At 37.2% G+C, this 19,725-nt stretch overlaps 1 protein-coding gene across 8 annotated transcripts in view; it reads right to left on the bottom strand.

The window, feature by feature from the left end:
- MAP7 (microtubule associated protein 7) overlaps positions 1–19,725 on the bottom strand; it is a gene marked incomplete at its 3' end in the record, with an annotated part of 140,794 nt that overhangs the window by 24,266 nt on the left and 96,803 nt on the right. For 7 of the 8 annotated variants that reach the window (XM_081093876.1, XM_081093877.1, XM_081093875.1 and 4 more), the window contains exons 4-7: positions 14,089–14,252; positions 12,193–12,310; positions 8,555–8,665; positions 3,244–3,357 (exon numbers count right to left, since the gene is read on the bottom strand). In XM_081093876.1, coding sequence (XP_080950002.1) covers positions 3,244–3,357; positions 8,555–8,665; positions 12,193–12,310; positions 14,089–14,252 — 507 coding nt within the window. The remainder of the gene's footprint in view (positions 1–3,243; positions 3,358–8,554; positions 8,666–12,192; positions 12,311–14,088; positions 14,253–19,725) is intronic. The other variant, XM_081093879.1, reaches the window with a different exon arrangement.

Genomic DNA, 19,725 nt, shown 5'->3' with positions numbered 1-19,725 from the left:
TATGTGTGTCTTACCCAAGTAAGTTGACACAGAGCTTTGTTTCAGATCTTAATGGCAAAAGAAGATTTCTCTGTATTGTGAGGAAGGAGGACCTTCTCTCATTTGGTTTATTGTGATCACAGGGGAAATAATTTGAAAATAACCTTTCTCAATGCCACGGCAAAGCATTTGCATTTCCCAGACAAGGGAAGAGTTCATTAATGTAAAATTCTTCCAAGCCAATCAAATATATTTAGAAAATAACATCCTGGCACAAGGCACTTCTGTAGGATTCATGACCAGGAGAGGCACACATTGCCTAGGGCATGACCAGGGGGCCACTAACCATGCTGGGGGTTCAAGAAACTCTAGACTAGACAACAGCTTTGCTTTGAGGCCATACGTCTGACACTGAAAAAGGAATAAAGCACAGAAATATGACTTCTTTTTCCTCTAGTGAAAAACAGTTATTTTGGGGGGTATTTATGGAGCAATTTTGAGACCATCCTGGATGTAAACCAATCTCATCATGCCTCCAGTTTATTCTTTATTATGGTGCCAAGGTAACATTAACCAAAGGATGAAAATGTCTTAAACCTATCAGTATAGTTTACACTAAAATCTTCAAATTTAATTGTTCAAGGAACATTGCCTGGCTAAAATAAACACTATAAATTCCTTCTAAGGATATTACATTTCATGAGTTTTATTGTTGTTCTCAATAGCAACTATTGAAAAACCTGAAACTTTAAGTCAATTATTCTAATACTCTTGCTCTTCTGAAGAAATAGTAAGAGCAGTCTATAGTTGTCTTCCCCACTCTCCCAGAATGCTCTCCTTATCTCAAAGTCAATTTGTTACACGTGAAAATTCTTCTATAGAAAGTCTTCCACAATATCTGTATTTTCTCTATCCTTGGTAGCAAGTGTGCCTTAATTTAAATCATTCAAGATTTTCTATATGAAAAGACGGGTGAAGAGAAAAGACAATGCAGTTCAAGTGGTTGGAGTGTGGCATGGAGAATAGAAAAATTACATAATAGAATAATAATAATAATATTAAATTTATTGAGTGCCTACTATGTGCAGGCACTATTCTAAACATTTTAAATGTATTAACTCTTTTAATCCTGAGCTCTAATAATCACAATTATTTTAAATGTATTTTTTAAAATGGGCATGGAAAAGTCAACCCAAAGCAGTAGGTACAAATGAGACTCTGATTTTCAGTTCTCAACTGCTCTCATGGCTTTTTCTGGAAGTTTGCAGTCACTGAACATCTTAGGGGTGACTATTTTGACCTACTATGGTAACCCTGGCTCTGGATGTAGGCCATCCTCTTGCCAATGGCAATTGGATATAAGATGAACTCAAGGGGCAACACTAAAATGGGAAGACAAGAAAGAAAAATCAACAAGAGTAGACAGAAAAAGTGTTTTTGACAAGATATATGTAAGAGATGTTTACATATGTAATTTCATATGGAAAATTTTAGAAATCAACAGTTTTGGTTCATTAAACATAAGCTGTACTGATGCAATAACAGGTAACAACGATCTAAGGAATATATTAATGAAACAGGCAACTCAAGGAAAGGCTATACATTGCTTCACACTAAAGTAAATTAAAGAAATGGGTCAATCTGTGACAAGGAGAATGGAAAAGTTGCAAAGTAAAGAAGAACCAGTTAGGAGGTAAAAAGCACGTGGCTGAACATAACAATGAAGAAGGAAGGTGGGAAGATGGGTGGGTAGAATGGGTGGAAAATGAGGAAATGGTGTTGAAAAAGACTAGAGGGAGAGTGAAAGAATTAACAAAAGTTAGTGATGACAGAAATAGCAAACAAAGACAATTTTCTAGCTGCGAGGCAGTCTTTCAGTATGAAAACATACAATATGGAGATTCATAAGCATGATAGCCATAAACTATTATTTAGATCCTATGAAAGAAAACTGAAAAGCAGTGTTAGAGGTTCTTCAATTAGCTGGACCTAAAGAAAAACTTATATAAAAGTATTCCATTCACAGGCATCAAAAAAGAAAACTATCTTGAAATAAGGTATACTTTTTCCTTCAGAAAAATCTCCGATGTAACATGACAGCTGACAAGTTACTTTACAGAAAACACAGGACACTGTGGTCCAGCTAGTTGAATGCACAAGGTACACAGAGCATCACACGGGGTGCCAAGGATGGAGGGTAAGCTAGTTTAAGGTCCAGTCTACTGATTTCCTAAGTGGCTCTGGTAAATCACTTCTGTTACTGAGTTCCACAGGCAGGTGGTGGGAATGCCTGAACGTGCTTTCTTGACTATTTCCCAGGGGTACTGTGAGAATTAGTGTTGATATTAGCTCATTGGAAACCAGAAATGAAAGACATCATAAAACCAAGAATTAGTATTTGTAAGTGAAGAGGTTCGCAGAGGCAAAGTGTCTTTTAAAGGGAATTTTGTGAAGAGCCTATGCAATTTCTTAAGTGCCAACGATGAGGGCTAGTAGACTGGTTATATTGATACAACAGCTGTGCCCAAAGATAGCTGGGAATATCTAAATCAAAACTCACCATGTGATGTTGCCAAAAGCCTAATATGTATCTTCCAGCTAGATACATGGAATTAATTGGCCCATTCAGGCATGTTTTGCATTTCAAAAAAGTAAAGGAGTTATAATTAATTATAATAACCAGTACTTGGTGCATTTTACATACTATATTTTCGAAGTATGTAACAATTAACAACACTATAATTAGCCTTCTCCACAAATCTTAAGAGTTTTGGAAGGGTACTCTTCCAAGTTGACATATAAAAGACTGGCTCAGGAGGGTAAGTAGCCAGCCTACAGCCACATTAGGAAACTGTGTGCGTAAATCGGCTCGTGCTTTGATTTTATCCCCAAGTCCACATGTTAGTATATTAAATTATTTCTGCCTCTGATCATTGGCTTAGATGCAAGGGCAGAAAGAAAGTTAGGGAAGGGACAGGTCTTTCTGGGAATGTTCTGAACGGACAGAAGTATCTCATCACAGGGAGGGGCCCCCTTTGTCTGCCTGACATCTGGTGTCCAGGTAAGACGCTAAGATGGATGCGAAGAGGAAACAATGCCAGGGGCATGAAACCAGCACCAATAGACACATTTCCAAAGCTGTTCCACCCGGAGGAGAGAGAAGCACACATTGGGAAAAAAGAAGATGTGATCAGATGGAGGCTCAGATATGCTTCAAAAGGAGGACTTGACGGCCCCAGGAAAGGTGCACCTTGACAGTTTTACCTGCATCTCCAGACAAGGCAGCTGTGCTTTTACTCCTGGCCAGGAACGAGTGCGTGGGCGTCAGCAGTCTGTTAACAACGCTGCTCTCCCATGGGCTGAGCTGCAGGCGGCGAGCTAAACGTCACCACATAAGCAAGATGTTAGAAGCATTCCTTCCAGGGGCAAGAGGGTGCAGAGCATCACACCTATCGCTTCCACATGCTGGCCTTCGAGAGAGACGGGCTCTCTGGCGAGGACAGTGGGTGAAGAGGCAGGGCAACAGCAACCCTACCCACAGGAGCCGTTATTCTATGGCATTGCCATTCTGCAAAGGTTCATTTTGTGGCAGGCTCTATATTAGTTTTATGGATGCAGTTTTCGCTAACCACCCTCCTATAGCAGTCAACTGATAACCCAACAGAAATGTTATTTCCACGACAGGTTTGGCATGTGTCACCGACTCCAGTCATACCTATCTGCCATCTGCCCTTATCGGGATGGGCAGTGGACTGCTGGCACACTTCAGCCAAAGGAATTCCTAAGTACCCTGAATAATCAGCGCCACCAGCGGCCATGACAGCTTAATGCAAGACTGGATTTACAAGTAAATAAAGATAGAAAGGTCTCCATTACATGTTGATAGATCTCCATGAATTGTGACTCGGGTAATTGGGGGGAAATTAAAGATAATAAAACGGAAGAGGACTCATGCACAGTTCTGTATAGAATTTCCTTTTGACCTTTCCATTCAGCAAAGTCAGGTTCTTTCAGGTCCCTGTTTGACAACAACATAAAATTTTGGGGGAGCGTAAGGGTAAAGTTGAAGCAAGATAAAATTAAACAGAAAAGCCAAAATCCAATAGAAACATAAATTGGAGATTGCTAGTTGGTGTGAAGAATCTGGAAGGTCAATTTAAAATAATGTAATGAAGTATGGTCCCAAATTATATTGGGGCTTGGCAAGCCCACTGTTAGGAAATGCACGCCAATCATAAATTACTTTGCTTACGTTAGCTTCCATTGATGGCCCATGAAAATACAGAGGCTACTTTCTAAAATTCCAGGAAAGAAGTCTACAAAAACCACTCAAGCGATAATACATCTTTATTTTAGAACACATTTCCAAGTGACTTATAAAAGACTTTAAAACTGTCTAAACCTGGCAAGGCCATTCTGTTCCTCACGGTAAACAGCAGGTACAAGTAAGTCTCTTTGTCTCGGGAGCAGTTGTTCTTATAACAATCTTTTATATGACATGTTTGAAATGAATGGCATTTATATTCTAGGAAAGTAGTTTTAGTTATTAGAAGCCATCCAGTGTTACATGTATTACAGAAAATATTTGCTTCTATCTCGAAGAGGTACCAACTTCCAATAAGAACCTTAATTATCTGACTTAAAAAAAGAATGACTATTTTGATCAAGACTCTGGTGAATTTAATAATCAGTGAATTGTTTATTAGATTTTTCTAGTTATTTGGAGAGCTTTCATGGTTAAGTGAAATCTTATCTAACAGCAAGACATTAACAAAAAGATCTGTTACAAAAACCAATGTAATAGGTACAGAGGTAGTATAATGTACATTGAGAAACGTGCTAATTACAAATTGTAGTATGGTAGTGTATGTGTCCTTTGTGTATCAACAACAAAAATATTGTAATCTAGAATTACAATACATCCACAGAAGGTCAATGGGGAAAAAGATTAGGATTAAATTAAAATCTTCACCAGAACTCTATTTTTAGTAGATGAGAAAGGGAAGAAGAGATGAATGCTTCCTTTTTTAGATAAAATAGAACTGCCGAGATGGTTTATCATTGAAAAGACATGTCCCTCTACCCTACCCCATCATTAAGTTCAATTACTTAATTTCTGTGCATCTTTAAGGAATCAACCAAAATTTGCCTCAAATGAAGATTAAAAACTCTCTTTGACTTGTATTTAAAGCACACCCAAAGAGATTAAAGCTCTGACTTATGAATGAATGATTTGCTAAGAGACACATGTTTCCTCTTCTGCCACCTTCACAACTATGTTCTGAGCAAAAGAGAGACAGATCTCTTCCATAAGGTAACTTTTTAGTAAAGGTATGGACAGGAGAGTGAGTTTATGTTTTTTTGTTTTATTTTTTCACTTAGAGGGGCCTGATTTTAAGGTGATAAACTCTGGAATGAAGAGATATTAATTCTCATGAAATAAAGTATTGATCCTGTTTAAGCACTTAAAAATGAGATTCTGACAATCCTTATAATAGATCACCCGGACCAGGGAGGCAAACAAACATGCTAGATATTTGCACCTGCATATTCCCCATGAGCAGAAAACCATTATTCAGTTCTAGATGATGGAGAAACCAGGCAAGTGTTGCCAGGTCCTGATTTTTCATTAAAAATAGAAAACCTAAATGATATATTCCATTTTTAAAATGATGCCAATTAATTCAAATGAAAAAAAAAGGACAAATCCTTTGCTCAAGTCAGGCAGAACATGCCTGTGGGCAGAATTCAGTTTGAGGTCTACCACACCATGTCCTCTGTCCTAGACTTTAGGGAAAAAAATGTATAAACTAATTTTAAGCAAAGAGTAGGTGACTTCATTTTTACTTAAAAAAAAAAAACCTCCTTACTATTTGCCCTTGAGAAAAAAGCTGGCTAAGCAGGTAACTTAAGTTAATAAGAAATAGACATTTTTAACGTAAAAATTTCCAGTGGCAATATTCACTCTATTGCAGCAATTATAGAAATCTTTGGTAGTCAGGGGTTTCCTTTAAACTCGGGTCATTTTATCAGTCTATGATGCTATATTCAGGTGTGATAATCAAAATATTTAAAAACTGGTAGGACATGGATGCCACTCATTAGCTCTGGAGGACCTGGGGAAGCACAGCTTGGGGAAGTGAGTACTTACCAACTGGTATGAAAATATTTGAGTATTTTTAATAACCAGTACAGCATTCCAGCTGAATATCAACCTTGAGAATATCAGAGCCTCAGTTTAATACCAGCTCCCAGGCTTGTGCTGTGAGGTTGAGAAAGCTCAAACCAACCCTAGTAATGGTATATAGATATAACCTCTAACAAATTAGTCTGTAAAAACCTCTACTTCAGTAATTTAATAAAAATGCTTTTTAATTTGATGATAAAGCATAACCAACTTTTAAAAGTAGCATAAAATAAGCTAAGTAAATTACTTAAATTTTTAAATTAGGAAGTTCAAATTCAGAATTTCTATTCTTTTTAAAAGACCCAGATTTTTCACTGTCCTCTTGAGAGTTTTGCTTAACTTAAAAAAACTGCTTCCTGGACCTAAAGGAACCCCTGGATGACCCAAATCTTCCTTTAGGGCCAACCTTATCTGTTAGATCCAGAAACTTTTTGATAAATGGGAAAAAAACAGAACTCCCCAATTTAGCGTCTCCCTCTTATCCTATTGGTCAGCTTAGTATTCAGTTTTATAAGCCTGTACTATGATTCAAGGGGCAGTTTCCTGGCCCCAGCTATGACTTGTTTATTAAACTTCCCTTGACCCTTAACCTTTCCCAAAGGAAGAATGCACAGAGTCAGGGTTGATCTTAGGAAGGGCATCCATGAAGGTAAAACCTGAAGATGCAGTGTAGCAACATGGGTTAGGAGCTGGTGATCACTGTTCTAGTCCCTCTTCTCTAACAGTCAGCCTCTAGGATACTGGTTCAGGCCCTGCACCTCTTCGGGACTCTTACCCAAACTAGAGTAGAGGAGTCATCCAACAAATTCCCCCAAGTTCTAAGATCCTTTTTTTTTTTTTTAAGAATATCCATTCAGATATTATCATGCAGAACCTATAAAACATCTTATTTCTAGTTGACTCAGCACTGTCCTTCCGAGGACGTATGGACAGGATGTTGTCTGGCTTACTGCCCACCTCCCACTCTCAACCTTACCCCAATTTAGCTGTGTACGGTAGGAAGCAGTATGCAAGGTTTAACTTAAAAGTAGTGTCAAATCCCAACTGTAGCTTGCCTGATATCCAAGGTCCCCAAAAGTATGAAATTAGAGTAAGTGACCAGCTCCAAAGAAAAGAAGAATAGACAACTGTAAGAATAGCATTCACATGCTATATTTTAGGTTATATTAGGGGGAATGAGTTTGAAAAGAAAGGCTATTTACGAAAGGAATGTTAATTCATAATACTTTATAAAAGGCTTCTAATTTGACTACATGTCTAATACTGATTTAGGCAAATTAGGTTAAAGAGAAAAAAAAAGGAATGGTTTAAGTTAAAAGGCAAGAACAGGAAGTTGTTCAAACATTTACTGTATTAAGAGATTAGTTATAAAACAACATCAGCACATAGAATATTGTACATTATGACACCATAATTTTTATACAATATAAAATACACAAATACACATACACACATACAGAACATGCACACATTACATTCTTTTTCAATACTACTAGTATAAACACTGAACCTTTCCCCATCAGTTTCTTAATAAAGCACTTAAAGTAACCACAACTTGTTACTTTTAAAGAATATGTATTTTTATATTGCACAATAATTTTTTTGTTTTGTTTTTTAATTTAAAATCATTTTAATTATGTAAAACAAGTAGCTTATCTTAAAAGTTTGGTTTTTCCTACCATGATATATAAAATATGTAAAATAAAACTTTCATTTAATAAATAACATTCATGTACTGTAAATCCATAAGATGAATAAAACTCAAAATTAAAATAAAATGTTAATTGGAGGACTATGATTATTAAAATTTTTAGGAGGCTTCACTGATGATATTCTTAAAGTTAGGCCAAATCCCTTAATAGTAAATGAATGGAAACCAAAAAACCAGTCACACACACACAAGAAATGCGGCAAGAAAGGTTTGGTTAAATGAGAAGTTAGCAAAATGAAATCTACTAACATGAATCAATTAAGTTTTTTTTTTTTTTTAAAGAAAATCAAAGACTGGAATTTCCAAAGTACAGATGAAAAGTCAAAGACAGTATGATTGAAGTAAAATAAATGTTCATAACAAAGATTAGTTGCATGTTAGTGGATAAGTGGGTGATTTCTGGAGCTGTAAACTCAGTTACTAAAGAGTTGAGAGAAGCACCGCTTTCATCACTGCTAAATGCAATCATTCAGCCAAGTTCTAAAATGAGAAATGTTCTTGTCGCAAGGAAAATGCTGCTCAGCCGTTTATTGCTTTTTTATTCTGAAGTTTTTTTCTTCCTATTTAAGAAACGTAGGGAAAGCAACTTCAGATGCTTATTTTTATCTGTAAACATCCAGAAAAAAAAGCATTAAGTAAATAACAGAACACTTTTTTTGTTTTCCTTTTGACTGTACCTCTATCTGGAGAATTTAGTAAAGTTGCAGATGAAGAGGAGAGCCGCTTGCTAATGACGGGATCAACATGTTTCGAAAGATTCATGGTGGAAACTGACCGCCTGTCTGGATCTAAAACAAATGGAGATAATGCTAATTGACAGCCAGCATGCAGGATTGCAATTTCCTAGTTCGCTGAAGGAAGGGAAAACTAGGACTGGATGCTTTCAGCTCTATCCCTAGATCTTTCGTGATAGCACAGTTTTCCAAGTGGACATTTGCAAGGTAACTTAAAGGGTAGAAATAAAATTCATTTTTCTTATGGGATAAAATAAATATTCAGCTCACCAGTTTGTCAGCCAGGGAAATTCAAGCGTAATGTTATAATATGAGGAATGAAAGCCAGTGGAGGGCAGCTAAAACAATGGAGGCAGACTGTGAAGCAAAGAGAGGGCCATACATGTGACAGCCTTTATAATTTCTCAAAGAAGGAGCAATGGGGTAGACACAGTGCTGGTAAAATAGAAAGCAAACACTAGAAGGCAAAGAACACCAGGTTCTGGGTATCTGCTGATAGCTTGGCTCCCAGGGTCATTTGCAACCAGGGCATGAAAGTTCATTATAGGAAAACACATTAACAAGAAAGAAGAGGAAACTATAGCATTTCTATTTAAAAAGTCTACTAATAACCGTGTCTCTAAGCCTAGAACATAGAGTTTGATATGGTTTGCAAAGGTAGAAACAGCCCACAAACTTGCCTGACAAAACATACGGTCATAGAAAGAAAATCAGAATTCCTTCCTTTAAGTATATTAACAATATTGTTCATCCTGCCATCGAGTAATTTTAGAGCAATTCTTAAAGTTCAAGTCAGAAGAGAAATAGCAGTCATTTAAAAGGCAAAAATCAACTCTATTAGTTTGCTGTCTGTATAGTGGAACCAAGTTGTAACAATACTTGGTAGCATAAATCATATTCCCTGAATAAAATTGTGTACATTAAAAGTTTAAAAAATCTTATTCCCTGAATAAAATTGTGTACATTAAAAGTTTAAAATTATATTTATTTAGGAGGCAGGTAGATGTTCCGTAATAGCCAAAGGTAATGGGGTTTTTGCCATACATTTTTTTTATTTTTCTATTGTTCACATCTTCTAAAACCAAAACAAAACAAAATATTCCTTGTGGGAGAAAGGCTTTCAAAACCTAGTTGCTATTGGTCTAACTAACCTTGGTAGTACAAATTTTACAGTAAACTTTTCCCCACAAAATAACCATTTTTGGCCATTAATTATAGCAAGTCTTCCACCAGCATCAGACATTTCTATTTCCTACTGGGGCTCATTTTATGGTTGAAGCATTTACTTATTAAAACAAATCCAAACATCATTTCTGTCACTCAAATTTATTTATACTTAACTGATGGGCCCTTTGGGTGTTCCTAACATAAAGATTCAGGATAAAATGTCAAAAGGAACACCTTAATTATGAGGTTCAAGCACACAAGGAAGGATAATGAAAGATATTTCCAGTGATTTTATAGCAATACATTTTCTGATATTGCTTTATATTTTAAGCTCTAATTAGAGGAAAATTGTGTCTACATGTAGGCCTATCCTGCATGGTTAAAATTATGGGGGTAAAATATGTATTTATTACTTATTTTATACATAATAAGATAATTTTTAATCACTTCTTTTTCTCATTGAACCAAACACAAATTCACGAAAGGATTTTTGACGAACTGGCTTAAACAGTACAAAGTTTACAAGCCAGTGCTAGTTGATGTTGGAGCAGTCAGACAACACACTGATTTAATCCGATTAAATTTAATTTCGAGGACCTGTTTGTTGGTCAGTGAACAGTGAATGAGTACCACTAGGAGTCAGGCATTGCTGTGTAGTAAGGGGTATTCAAAATTAGGGAGGTCTGGTTGTTTGCTCTCGAGGTCACAGCAGATCATTTTGACCTTTGAGAATTTTGGTATATTCCCATTATTTCCAAACTTCTCTCGTCTATGTAGCAGCAACGTTCTCTCGTCCACAGCCCTTATAAAAATGAATTTTATCCAACAGTTTACATTCTCTTGCTCTGAGTGACAGTACTAATGGTCATTTATTGAACTCTGAGTGCGAGGGAACTTTATTTCCCTTCAAAGAAAATCTGTAACAGAGCATACTTCTGCCTACACATGAAAAACAAAGCCAAGTAAAAGAAAAAACAGTAAGGTTATAAAAATATGTACCATGACAGCTTTTCTACATGGAACACGTGTGTAAAACTATCCCTAGAGTGAAACATCACCCGGAAATGATCCTAATGATCACAGATTTGATAGGTGCCCCACCAAAAAAGAGCCAAGAAAACTGCTTTCAATTGTGATTCACTCTGACAGGAAAGTAAATTGTGGTAATATGATTTTAGACTTTTTTTTTTTTTAACATGAAGGGTTATAGAAAATACACTGAATGTTAGGAATGAAAGAGAATAGAGCAAACAAACAAAAATCCATTAACATTTACTAGTAGATTACAACTACAAGTGGCTACACAAGGATGGAATAGGGGTGAGGAGTGGAAACCAAACTGGATGTGCTTTGATCCCAGGTAATTTATTCGCTAAAAATAAATTTTTTTTTAAGTTTTATCTTAAAAATGATCATTTAAGGAGAAAATAAACTTATGAATGTAATTATTTCAACAGCTTCAAGTCACCTGAGTTATATTATCACACTTAAGAAACACTGTGCTATATGCCAGATCTAGGTCTATGCAATGGGATATTAAGCAAGCATCATGACTACGGTGGTGATGGTCCAGCTATTGATGAACTCTGGCCCTAGGTCTGAGGTGCCAGCTACAGGTCAGGCAATCAGCAATCACAGGGAGGTCTGTACCAGACTTTCTAGTACCACCCGAAGTTGTGAAGCGGTGGTCCAGGCCTGCTAAATCGAGAAAGGTGAATGATGATTCAACAAAACCACCTGGGGACAGCATGTAAGACAATGACCTTTCAAAGTAAATTAAAAAAAGAAGCTATTAGACTCACACAAATGAAAAAGAACCGACACACCATATAAAATTCAAGGTGTATTGAATTTACAGTACAAAAATAAGGCCTTTCACTAATTCCAAATTTCAGTATTCTCATGTCTACTTAAGAACAAGGGACTAGCAAAGGCATCTACTATTTGTAGCCTCAAAACCTGCACTTTCTCTTACAAAGCTAGTGTTGCATACACTTTAGGGTCAGAATACATAAGCTCATAGTATTGATTTTAATTAGTCAATAAGCCTATGATTCTTCTGGAGTAAAAGATAAAACTGGTGAACCAATTTCATAATCCTGAAACCCTATGTAATTTAATTAGACTAATGTAGAGTTGAAACTGGCATGTTTATTTAGAAGCATTGCATAGATTTCTCTCTCCTCAAGGACTTTGTAACAAATGAGAAAAGCAGTCTATGTTAAGGGGGGGAATCTTATCTTCTTACCTCCATCACCCTCTTATCCTCAAACAGAAGCATCATTTAATTGTAGTGTCATTGTTTCAGCAGGATTTTTGTTTGGCAAACACAGACTTAGGAAAAAGAAGCAACTGCACTTTTACTGCTCAGGAAAAACAAAAAAGGGGCTGTGAAAGTGTCACCGCCTGTTTACCTGTACTGTGAACGCTGTGGCTGGCATGGAGAGGGCCTCCCCATGACCATCGGTTATGCTTCTGTTTTGGTTTCTGGCTCCTTTCCATCGTACGTCGTACAACAGCTTCATGGCGCTCCTTAAATGGAATAGAGCAGCTGATGATTAGATTCAACCTAGTTATTTGAGACTTCTTTAAAATTTTTTATAAAAAATTGATTTGAGAGAAAAAGAGAATGAGAGAGAGAGAAACATCGATCTATTGCCCCACCTACTGATGCATTCATTGGTTGCTTCTTGTATGTGCCCTGACCTCTTATCAAACCCGAAACCTTGACATATAGGGACAATGCTCTAACCCAGTGGTCAGCAAACTGCAGCTCGCGAGCCACATGCGGCTCTTTGGCCCCTTAAGTGTGGCTCTTCCACAAAATACCACATGTGGGTGCGCACGTACAGTGCGATTGAAATTTCGTGGCCCATGCGCAGAAGTCGGTATTTTGTGGAAGAGCCACACTCAAGGGGCCAAAGAGCCGCATGTGGCTCACAAGCCACAGTTTGCCGACCACTGCTCTAACCAATTGAGCTACTTAGCCAGAGCAAGGCTTCTTTAACTTAAGACAGAGTAGAGTGAGAGGGGGTACTCCTAATCTATTTCTTAACATTTAGGAAATAGATTTTTTTAAAATGTTTTTATTGATCTTTTTTTAAAAAAATGTTTTTGTTGATTTGAGAGAGAGAGAGAAAGGAAGAAAAGGAAGAGAGAGAGAGAGAGAGAGAGAGAGAGAGAGAGAGAGAGAGAGAGAAATATTGATCGGTTGCTTCCTGCATACACCCGACCAGGAATTGAACCTGAAACCTGAGTATATGCCCTGGCCGAGGAGCCAAATGGTAACCTTTAGATGCATGGGATGACATTCAGCCAACTGAGCCACACTGGCCAGGGTTATACATTATCTTAAAGTGAGAATATTACCAACCTGGGATGGTTATTGAAATCATTAGGAGCCAGGTGAAAAAGCCCATTGCATATAGTAGGTACCTAATAAATGATCTTTATTATTACTACTGGGAATATGATGTTTTCATGGTAGTGCATGTCTTACCTTACACAGATATTAAAAACATGTGGTACCATACCTAAAAAATGGAATTTAGAATCTGACTCCACAACTTACTGAATTGTATAACCTTGTATTTTACCCATTCTAATTCTATATTTCCATTTTTGCCAAATTCAAGGGTTGAATAGGGATAAATGAGACAATCTAATATGTGGAAAAAGTTTGTCGATGGTAAAGCCCTATAGAAATTCAATGACTTGGCCTGACTGGTTTGGCTTAGTGGGTAGAGCGTTGGCCTGTGGACTGAAGGGTCTCGGGTTTGATTCTGGTCAAGGGCACATACTTGATCCCCTGAAGGGTTGCAGGCTTGATCCCCGGCACCAGTCAGTGCGCATGTGGGAGGCAACCAATCGATGTGGCTCTCTCACATTGATGTTTCTCTCTCTCTGTCTCTTCCCCTCCCTTCTACTCTCTCTGAAAATCAATGGAGAAAACAACCTCAGGTAAGAATGAACAACAACAAAAAACCCCCCCCAAACAAACAAAAAAAGAAATCCAACGACTTGGAATGGTCTTGGTATTTCAGTATAGATTAACTGAACATAATGAAGTTATAGGTCTAGAGCAGAGAAAATGGGCTTTTAAAGTTTCTGTGGTAATAAGAACAAGCACACTATTCTCTAGAAGACTTCCACACCCCAACCTCCTTCCACACTGTGTCTGTCTGTCCAGCTTACTCTGAGACAATTTTGCCACGCGTCTCAGCACCTTAATGGGAAGCTCCATAGCAAGTCCGCTGCATTTCTGCAATAGATGCGCCTCCCACCATTTCTGAGCGAGAGCGGCACCTTACTTTGTCCTCCTCTAGTCTCTGCCTTCGCTTTTCCTCCACAGCAGCCCTCCTCCGCTCTTCCTTCAGCCTCTGCTCTTCCAACTTCTTCTTCCTCTCTTCCAGGTGCTTTTCGTAGTGCTGCCTGGCTCGCTCTTCTTTTTCTAACCAGAGTATTTCTCTTGCAGCTAGGAAGAAAGACAAGGCGAATCAAACACAGGCCGCTTCAAAACTTGAACAGTTAGGGCTGTGTAAGCGGCGTGCACTTAACACATATGGGTTCTTCGGTTTTGTAGTAAGCAAGCGGGCCTGTGATTTCTTCAGAATTTCAGGAAAAAGTACTGTGGTTAATTTTTAGCATTATTTCATATGCTAACAATGAGGTTGATGAAGATGAACGGAATTCTGCTCTTTGAGAATCTCTACAGTCTTTTAGTTTGATATACAAGGAGTCCCTAAAATCTATATACACTTTCAATAATTATTAATTCCCATAGGTTAAGCCTGAAAAGAAAGAAACATCAATTGAGCTATCAGCTGATAAAGTATGTATACATTTTTGGGAGACAACCTGTATTATTACTATAGAATAATATATATATCACATGCTCTACTCTCAATTCTGCTACTAATAAGACGCCCTAAAAACCAATAGTACTATCTGTCTCTTTTTAAAAAAATGAGATATTCTTCAGATTGAAAATTTGACTACATTTGTTTCAACATAGCACTGGTTCTCTAACAGAATTAAGGACTTGGGAGAAAATCCCAAAGATTGATAGTTAATAAAAGGTTTATTAAATGCCTCACAGACATACACACTGAGTCAGATAAGCAATGTGAGGGACCAAATCAGCAACTGATCTTGTGTCTGAAGGGCTCATAACCTAGTTAGATAAGAAAACATCACGAAATGAATAGAAACAGAATTAAAAAAAAACAGTGTTCAGTGACAAAATGCTTCTTTTCTTCCTTACATATACATGTTCCGTCCTACTGTTAGGGAAAAATATACAAAACTAATTTTTTAATAAGATGCTTTCTTAAACCATGGTAACTAAACACATCTTTAACATGAGTTACTAACATTGTAGGCAAAAGTATCTAAACAAAATTTAAAGCATAAACCCTGAAACCTGTGGATATGCAATATAATACATCTATTTCTTAACACTTAGCTTGCCAACTACATAGTCTTTGACTTTTATATCCTGTTTTGAGGAAAATTTCAGATTCTTTGGGACATTTATAAATGTAATATATTCCTTTTCTGTAAGAAATCCAAAAGCCAACAAGATAAAATAAGAGATAAACACTTTTTATGAAATATTAAATATCTTTAAAAAATGGTAAGGTAAAATAAGAGTTAATCGATTCACAGATTAATTTTCCTTAAATAATGTTTTTCATCAGATTACTTTCTTGCTCATGAATATTTATTTTACTATTTGCTCATTCAATGTCAAGTCCCCTGATTTCTCAAGTCCTACCTACACTTGGCCTTAATATTGTTATTTGGCCTTACTCTGCAATGCTCTCCATAGTAGCCTTTTCATTCTTAAAGTAGACCTATATCCTTACTACACCTTTCAAACAAACCATGTTTCTCCCATATCGTTGCAGCTGTTGTTGTAAGTTACTTAACCTTTCTATGCCTCACTACCGTTAGGATAAATTGTGGATAAATACAGGCCCTTCCTCATAGATTTACTACAAGGATTACAAGAATAATTTCACTTAACACAGAGTAGTTGTCTGCACTTAGTAAACTTTCAAGAAATATTAGTTATGACTGTCATCTTTGTAATTATCATCATCATGATTTCAATCCAGAAAATTAAATTCAGTTCTTAAGGTTGTGTTATCTCAATAGGAATAGACATTACTACAATTATAATTACTTTTACCCCAAATAATCTTTTAAAGGAAGAACATATCTTTATTCCTCTTATCAAGTGCCACTTCCCTTTTTTCTACCAGGAAATCAAGATCCTATTGCAGAGCCTTCTTTAAACAACTGTCTTTTTTTAAAACAGTCATACAGAGAATAGGCAAACAATGGTGAAATAAGCAAACAACACTTTCATATTATTGCAGAGTATGCTGGTGAGTGCTAGAATTATTACCAAGCACAGATCATACAACTTTTTAAAATTGAAAGATAACATATAAAATATTTCAATATTTTAATAAGAATTTAAAAATTAATTTATCCTAAAAGGTTTAGCTATTTAAAATATCTCCTAAGGATGCCAGATAATGTGAAAGTCTTAAATCATTAAGAATGATATTTTTGAACACACGAAAAAAAAATCAATAACTGCTGTGGACTGAAGTGTGCCCAGCCCCACACCCCCCATTCATACGTTGAAACCCTAACTACCCAAAATATGGCTGCATTTGGTGACAGGGCCTTTAGGAGGTAAAATGAGGTCATAAGGGTAGGGCCCTAATCCAATAGGATTAGAGGCCTTAAGAGAAGAGACCCCAAGCGCTCTCTGCACCTGACTCTACATGCTCAGATGCTCATTTGAGAACAAAGCAGCCTTCTGCAAGCCAGGAAGAGAGCGCTCATGAGAAACTGAACCCTGCTGGAATCTTGATCTCACACTTTCCAACCTCCAGAACTGTGAGAAAATAAATTTCTGTTGTTTTAACCACCCAGTCTATGGTATTTTGTTATGGCAACCTGAGCAGACAACTCATTCAGTATTTAAATCAACAATTACTAATTTCTTAGAGGCAGCTCTATAAAAGTATAATAGCATGTCCAAAAAGGAAGTGTGATGAATATTATTAACCTTTACTGATGTGAAGTTAATACCCACCCCCCCGCCAATTCTGGGCTCATAATATAAAAAGAAATGAAAACCCACTGTAGCCCCCAAAATACTGGACATTAACAAGTCAGTCCCACCCTTGAGCTGCTGCCACCAGGATTATATTTTAATGACACTGTGACAGTGTGTCAGTGCCACACAAAGGGGAGCTCCACTATCAATCTGGACTCCATTTAGAAACACACAGCGACTCTGGTACTGAAAAGAATAAAAAATGAAAAGCAGGGTATTGTAGTGGATAGAGCACGAGAACCTGAGTCCAAGCCCCGTCCTGCTTCTGAACAAGAAGTGACTTCTGTGGTCCTGTCTGTCCCCTCAGATTGCTATGGGACCATCTTCCTGACAGAGTGGCCAGGTGGGTCCACGGTAACATATAGAGCACTTAGCACAGTGCCATGTATGTAGTAGGGACTCAATACATGTAGGTAATTATAGTGAGTGAAACTTTTTGACAATCATATTAATTCCTGTTCTATTGCTAGAGAGAAAATTCAGCCAATGGGAAAAACACAGGCGGGACAGAGAACTCAAATGGCGCACGCTGCACTCATGGGCTGGGGGGACTCCCCATTCAGTCACATTCACAATCCACTGCCCGCTCTGGTCCTTCTGCACAGGCTTACCTCTGTGTAGATGGAGTACAAATTCACTATCAAATGAAGGAAAGAAAACCATGACACTCAGAGAACAGAGTAATGTTATCACTTAATCTCTGACACACATACAGCTGCTGTCCTAGTTTCATACTGAGATATACAAGGATATAAATAGGCTACAGGTAACACTGGGTACCAGAATAGCCAGTAATATCCTGAAGAGCCAGAAACTGATAATATCTGAGTTCAGGTACAGATTCTGTCAATGATCCTGTGTGACCTTGGGGAAATTACCTAACCCATCTGACTCTAAATTAGAGAGTGTGTACAAAGAGATCTCCAAGCTCTTTTCAATTAATTCCCATGACTCAACTTTTTGTTTTTACCTTTGAGGACATGTGTGGGATTATAATTAGGTTTCTCTTTCTTGCTTTTTATGTTAAAATTTTAAATCTTTGTTCTGTATGTTAATAATGATTGATTACATTCGAGTAAATTTCATTTTAATGTTGCTTTAAAAACATTGACTACATGTGTTAAATAATAACTTTAAGGGAAAAAAAGGAATCTAATGGCTAAACCTAGATCATTAACCCTAGGGAGGGGGCTGTGGAATGGAAAAATAAGAAGAGCATCTGTGCAAGAAATACTGATTAACTACATTTAATAGTCAAGAAATGAGAATGAAAGGTAATCACCAGTAGTATAGAAAATTACAGCACCACTTTTACATTAATAAGGGGAATCATGGAAATTCAATGCTTGTATCAAACCAACCCCTACCACTAAAGCTACCTCTCCAATAAAAAGGGAAAAAAATAAAGTTTAAAAAATAAGCTAAAAGGAATAAAATCAAGCCTATTACTTATGATTGAGACTTTTAGACCAGACCAAAACAAAACCATGAAGTTATTTATTGTTGTTTTTTTTGTTGTTGTTGTTTTAAACTTACAACAAGTTGTCAAATAAAGCATAAAAATAATGAGCAAATAGCTATCAGGCAGGTAAAAACAATGAAATAAATGTAGGAATAATACTACCAGACAAAACGTAATTGAATATCAAATGGGGGGGGGGGGGGACCGCTCAAACGAGTTAAATAGCTCTCCCAAGATCACATAATCTAAAAGAATTGCAATTTTACTTCAGCTCTGATTCCAAAGCCTGTACTCTCATGTACCATACAATACTTCCTCCAGAGTCACATCTGTCTGCCTAAAATTTCCACTTGAATTTCCCAGTCAGATCCATCACATAACTGTACTGATTATCTGCATATTCATCCCTACCTCAAACCAGAACCTGCTGTTTTCTGTATTGCTAACAGATTCACTTAACCTCCAAATGCTCTACAAAGGGTCCTCCTCAATTTCTCCCTCATAAAATCAATTATATCTCAATAAAGCAGCTTTTTAAACAAAATTCTTCTCTCATGGATGCTTCAACCTAACTCAACACATCTAAACAAATGACCCTATCATTTTATATCAGAACTATCTCTAATACTTTGTATCTTCTCTCAATCTTCTCCCCTGGAGGCTAATGGGACTGAGGTGCTGGGGCAGGTGAGTACACCCATGGAAGACCTTCCTGATACAATGGGCTGAAGGACCTGCAGATAAGAGAGCCACACAGTGCCAAACCTTCTTATCTTCAGGGCTACCATCATCCTGGTGAGATGTCTTCACCTCTTACTTTGTTCGGACACCCACATGATTTGCAGGTATTATCTTCACAGTCACTCTGTGAGGTAGACACTGCTATTAAACATTTTATTATGAGAATTCTGGGACACAGAGAGGTGAGGTAACCTGCCTGACATCTCACAATAAGCCAGTGGTGGAACTGGAATTCAAACTCTGGACTGTCTGACTCTGGAAGCACACAATGAGCCATTGTACTAAAAGACATGATTTGGAACACCTCCCTAGGACTAAAGTTCCTCCTCTAAATTGGGACAAGTTGGTCATCCATTGGGAAGATCCCGATCTCCTAATGTCACTTTTAGTCTTTATCATCATCTGTTTATAAGACCCTTTACTTTTCAGATTTTAGATCTTTCAGCCTTCAAGGCAAAGTAAATTTGAAAGAAACAAATAATGTCTGCTTGGTCATGATGATTCATTTTATGTTAAAGCGTCAGCCTCTGAGTGACCTAACTCATCCCATAACAAGCATTTATTCTTTTCAGTCCTGAGCCTGACTCATGATATAGCTCCTTTGGT

The sequence above is a fragment of the Myotis nattereri genome (genome assembly GCF_964212035.1).
Source record: "Myotis nattereri genome assembly, chromosome: 6".
Taxonomy (NCBI): domain Eukaryota; kingdom Metazoa; phylum Chordata; class Mammalia; order Chiroptera; family Vespertilionidae; genus Myotis; species Myotis nattereri.
Note: the sequence above shows the minus strand (reverse complement) of the source record. Positions and strands in the feature narration are given on the sequence as shown.